Source organism: Heterodontus francisci, chromosome 2 (genome assembly GCF_036365525.1).
Source record: "Heterodontus francisci isolate sHetFra1 chromosome 2, sHetFra1.hap1, whole genome shotgun sequence".
In the NCBI taxonomy this organism is placed as follows: Eukaryota; Metazoa; Chordata; class Chondrichthyes; order Heterodontiformes; family Heterodontidae; genus Heterodontus; species Heterodontus francisci.
Genome location: NC_090372.1, coordinates 10,139,877 through 10,145,570, shown reverse-complemented (window position 1 = coordinate 10,145,570; position 5,694 = coordinate 10,139,877). Strand labels below are relative to the sequence as shown.

General features: G+C 44.3%; 1 protein-coding gene across 1 annotated transcript; it reads right to left on the bottom strand.

The window, feature by feature from the left end:
- Nucleotides 1–529: 529 nt before the first annotated feature.
- LOC137379167 (transmembrane protein 158) lies at nt 530–2,593 on the bottom strand. Its single transcript, XM_068049878.1, has 2 exons — nt 1,670–2,593; nt 530–878 (listed from the first exon to the last, which is right to left on the bottom strand). The coding sequence occupies exon 1, from the start codon at nt 2,532–2,534 to the stop codon at nt 1,866–1,868; it is 669 nt and encodes a 222-aa protein (XP_067905979.1). The 5' UTR covers nt 2,535–2,593; the 3' UTR covers nt 530–878; nt 1,670–1,865.
- Nucleotides 2,594–5,694: the final 3,101 nt, after the last annotated feature.

The window sequence follows — 5,694 nt, the reverse complement described above, 5'->3', positions numbered from 1 at the left end:
TACTTTACTCGTGTGAAGGCCCCTTTAAAATACAAAAGAATTCCGTCAGTTAAAGCTGATTTTCACCCAGTGCAATCTATCACACGGTTGGGCAGGGTTTTGTGGTAGACCATCGAGATTAACTTTAGGAATGTGCAGTCTGTGCACTCATGCTGCTGATCACCTCCTTCCCACTGGAAAACCAGTATCAGGAGCAGAGGCCAATCACGATCTTGTTTCTTACTTGGGAGTGGGTTCCAAATAACCAGTAGCCCTCTGGTTACCCTCCTTTCTGTATGATTCTGAACAGTGAGTAGTGGACTACATGACTGCCACAGGGATCAAAGCAAAGTCTGGTCCCTGACTTCATTCATTTCCACCAAGGGTAGGAACTCTAGTTTATTTTCACCCCCGCCAAATCATTTTCTGGATACATAGGCCAAATGATAGAATAATGCAGCACAGAAGGAGGCCATTTGGCCCTTCACAACTATGCTAGCACTTTGAAGGAGCTATCCATTTTGTCCCACTCCCCTGCCTTTTCCCCATAGACCCGCAACTCTGTCCCCTTCAAGTATTTATTCAATTCCCTTTTGAAAGTTACTATTAAATCTGCCTCCCACCTCCCATCACGACAACTCGCTGTGTAAAAAAACGTTTCCTCATCTTGCCTCTGGTTCTTCTGTCAATCAGTTTAAATCTGTTGCCTTAAACCGTTTCACCTTTACAACTACCCTGCTGAAATCTGCTAACTCATTACAGGCACTGCAGGGGTTGAATCTTGGATATTCTGTACTTTTGTTCAACTGCAGCATTGGATTGATCCATGAACAATGAGGGTGAGCTCCAGAAAGAAGGAGGTATTTAACTGGAGGGATTCATCAGCCCCCGCAGATTCACTAGAGAAGAAAAAAAAGATTTTTGTAACAGGATCGGGGCCACTCATTTTAGTAATTAGATGGCAGCAAATGAGGAAGAGGGCAATAATCCACACTGTGTTCTTAAATACTTTATCAAAAAATTGCAGAATGTACATTTAAATGTAATTTATACAAACTTCAAAAGCTCCGCCCAAATTTGCTCCATTTACAAATTTCAATAGAACACTTTTATAAATGAGACTGGAAGGGTGTCTATTAACAAACCCATTTCTTCAAATTAAAAGACATGAATATATATATACGTTAAAAATGTGTGTTTTCTCTCTCTAAGAATGTAAACAGAAATTAATTGCTAACAATAGGAATAAAACACACACATTGCACCCTCCTGTTATTAACCCAGTGTGCTAACTGACTCTTCTAACGGGCTGTGCTGAAATTATCCTGTTGACAATTAGCTGATCAAAATAGTAATCAAGCTATTGTGTCCATCACCTTGTGGTGGAAATGCTGGGGGAGGAAATGGAAAAGTGCTAAAAATAACAGACTGGCATCCTGTGTGTTTGTGATGTCCAAGGAAAACACAATGTGGGGGGGGGGGGGGGGGGGGGGTGTGGAATTGTAGGGCAGTGATCCACAGCGAAAGGGATCGAACCCAACATTATTTAAATATGTATCTATTACCTGTATTCTCCGGAAAATAAACGTTTATTCTCGACGCAGGAAAGTCTCCCCAATACCCCCAGCCCCAGAGAAGTCAACCTTGCAAAATCTAACTGTGGTTCCAAAACACAATGCAAGGCTGCTACCTGGTGTAAGAGTAAAGACTCTGTACAGGGAATCTTCCATCAGCTGTATTTTGTTTTCTGAACTCGGTGACTTTGATCAAGCAGTTACCAAGTTGTCTTTTTGAGTGCAATGTCCCAGATGTGTGCTTCTGACTCTCGCCCCCTGTTTCTGAGCTCTCTGGTGTTCCGTGCCCACGATGAGCCCCAGCTGGTGCCTTCAGCCTCTCCTCTGCTCCATGCCGTTGGGTAAGAACCCCGCAATGATGGGCACTGGCCAGATGAGAGCGGCCACGCTCCAGATGATGATAACGATGGTCATGAAGCAAGCCACCAGAGTGGACTCGATGGGTTTGCGGTTGAGCCTCCAGCCTGTGTCCCAGCTCAGCTCCTCCAGGCTGAAGTCCAGGCAGCAGAAGTTGACCTGCTGGCCCTGGAGGGCAGTCCTCCGCCCCCCGGCCCTCCGGCGCTGGGAGCCCTCGCAGCTAACGCAGAGTTTGAACTCCTGCTGGCCGCCTCCAACTCCGACATGGTCAATGATCACAGGGGGGAAGACCCGGGTGAAAGCCGCCGAGAAGAAAGACCTGGCGTTGCTGTTGGTGGTGAAGAGGAGGACATCACAGTTAAAGCCCAGCGACCTTTCCCAACGTGCCAGCAGCGAGGTGGCCACTAGCCTCAGCACCGTGATGTTGCAGCGGTTGGAATGAGCCACCAGGTCCCCGGGTTCAGTCCTGCCTCGGGCTGCTGTAGAGCCAGGGTCCAACTCCAGGGAGAAGTTGAGCGCAGTGCTGTTGGGCTGAAAGTAAAAGTCCTCTCCACTCCAACTGTACAAAGCAGGCAAGCTGGTACTGGCGAGCAAGAGAACGGTTAGCAATTGGCAGGTCAGCATGGCACCCTTCCTGGGCACTGCATGGCAGCAGGGATGAGCAGAGAATACACTGTAAGTGCCTGGAGATCCCCCCCCCCCCCCCCCCCACACCCCCCCCCCTCTCTCTCTCTCTCTCACTCACTCTGTGTGTGTGCAGTGTTGTACACCAACTCCAGCGGCTGCAATCATCATGACACCAGCCTCCAGTCTTCACACAATCCTGTCATAAAACAAGTGCAACCTCAGCTCCTCTTAAAGCCGCAGCACCGTGGGAATGTTTTTTTTTTAAATCTGCAAATTTTTTTTGACATTCTCCAAATTGTCATGCAGCTTTAGAGACAAAACAATTTCCTCGCCAAATATCCGTGCTTGTTTTTTTTTGCGGAAATGAATTCACCTTCTTTGGAGCGGTGATTGTGTGAACTGTTAAATTGTAAACACAGTTTGACCGAGTCTACCAGCAGCTCCGGACTGACAACTGCATGACCTTTATCATTTCTATTTGTGCAGATATATATATATATATATAAAAAATTGCAACTCTCCTGGTGCCTGCCTGTAATAATTTTAGTTATTTACCATTTCTAAAATGGTCACAAACATTTTTCATACTGTCACTGCAAACCCACATTTACAGTTATCCAACAGGCAAAGGGATTTGTTTTTGGGTTAATCTGGTTAAAAGAAATCCTCTTAATACCGATCTGTAACTCATTTCATCCATTAACCTAGTTTATGTTTGCATTGTTTAAAATGTATTTTTAAACGTTAAATGTCTCACAATCAGTATTAATACTGTCTAATGGGTAAGTTACAGCTGTTTGACACCGTTTAAGGATGCTTTACAGGAAAGAAAGACTTGCACTTATATCGCGCTTTTCACGACTAACAGACGTCTCAAAACGCTTTACAGCCAAGAATCATAAGAATGGTTACAGCACAGAAGGAGGCCATTCGGCCCATTGTGTCCATGCCGACTCCCTGCAAGTTCAACTCACCTATTCCCACTCCCCCGCCTTTTTCCCATAACCCTTGTTATGACCAGGTGAGAAAGAGGTCTAGGGTTCCCTTTCAGCCTTCACCCGGTCTTACTGTAACAGGGTTTAATTTTTAAACACACTGTTTTTAGCTCCCCCTTGGTAAATCTTTGTTCACTGCTTTCCAATTATAAGGCAAAGAAACCAGCACAATGGGGTTTCTCAGGTTTAAAGAAGAAAAGTGAAATTTATTAAACTTAAACTCTAATTCGGTTAACACCTACGGATACACGACGCACCCACGTTAGCGTGCATAAGCGATACATGCAGATAGGGACAGAAAAGAGCAGAAGAAAATAAAGTGGAAAAGTTTGAGGCAATATCTGAAGAGAGTTTTTTGTTACAGATCTTCAAGCTCACTGTAGAGTCCTTGATTGTCGGTAGATCTTGCTTTTCGTTGGGGCCCAGTATTCGTCCTAAACCTTGTTTGCTGTAGGATACCTTTCTCTCTTGGTGTTCATATGTCTTCAGTGGACTTGGAGTTCCAAGAAAGAGATGGGAGCAGGCAGACAGACAGGAGGTCTTCTTCAGTCCAGGAGCATTCTGCTTTCTACAGGCTCTCAGTTCAAAACCCTGCAACAGCCAGTTAGTCATGTTACTAACTGGTCTGACCATGTCAGTTTGTGGATTGAATTGGAGCAGGGAATAGCTCCTTTGTCTACAGGCAATGTCTGTTAATATGCAAAAATGTCTTTCCAACCAGGGGCCTGGCAACCCCTTGTCACAGGCCTTCTCTTCTTCCCAGCAACAATTTGAAATTTAATGTCCATGTGGCGAAATTAATGTGCCTCATTCTTGGCAGGTGGGGGGCCTGCATGACACACTGCAAATATTTTCTCTTCAGATAATTATCCAATTCCTTTTTGAAAGCCACGATTGAATCTGCCTCCACCACACTCTCAGGCAGTGCATTCCAGATCCGAACCACTTGCTGGTTTTTCCTCATGTTGTTGTTGCTTCTTTTGCCAATCACCTTAAATCGGCATCCTCTGCTTCTCAATCTTTCCACCAATAGGAACAGTTTCTCCCTATCTACTCTGTCCAGACGCCTCATGATTTTGAACACCTTTATCAAATCTCTTCTCAACCTTCTCTGCTCCAAAGAGAACAGTCCCATCTTCTCTAATCTATCTATGTAACTGAAGTTCCTGATTCCTGGAATCATTCTCATGAATCTTTTCTGCATTCTGTCTAAGGCCTTAACATCCTTCCTAAAGTGTGGTGCCCAGAATTGGACACTATACTCCATTTGAGGCTGAACCAGTGTTTTATACAGATTTATCATAACTTCCTTGTTTTTGTACTCTGTGCCCCTATTTATAAAGTCCAGGATCCCATATGCTTTATTAACCCTTTTCTCAACCTGCCCTGCAACCTTCAATGATTTGTGCATATATACCCCCAGGTCCCTCTGCTCCTCTACCCTCTTTAGAATTGTACCCTTTAATTTTATTGCTTCTCTTCATTCTTCCTACTAAAATGTTTCACTTCACACTTCTCTGCATGAAATTTCATCTGCCACTTGTCCACCCATTCCACCAGCCTATGTCCTCTTGAACTTCCTCCTCACAGTTCACAATACTTCCAAGTTTTGTGTCATCCGCAAATTTAGAAATTGTGCCCTGTACAGCCAAGTCTAGGTCATTAACATATATCAAAAAGAACAGGGGTCCTAACACTGACCCCTGGGGAACCCCACTATAAACCTTCCTCCAGCCCGAAAAACAGGCATTCACTATTACTCTCTGTTTCCTATCACTCAGCCAATTTTGTATCCATGCTGCTACTGTTCTTTTCATTCCATGGACTTCAACTTTGCTCACAAGCCTGTTCTGAGGCACTTTATCAAACACATTTTGCAAGTCCATGTACACCACATCAACCACATTACCCTCATCCACTCTCTGTGCTACCTCATTAAAAAAACTCAAGCAAGTTAGTTAAACGGGATTTACCTTTAACAAATCCATGCTGGCTTTCCTTAATTAATCCACATTTCCCCAAGTGTCTGTTAATATTGTCCCGAATTATTGTTTCTAAAAGCTTCCCCACCACCGAGGTTAAACTGATTGGCCTGTTGTTGCTGGGCTTATCCTTACACCATTATTTGAACAAGGGTGTAACATTTGCAATTCTCCAGTTCT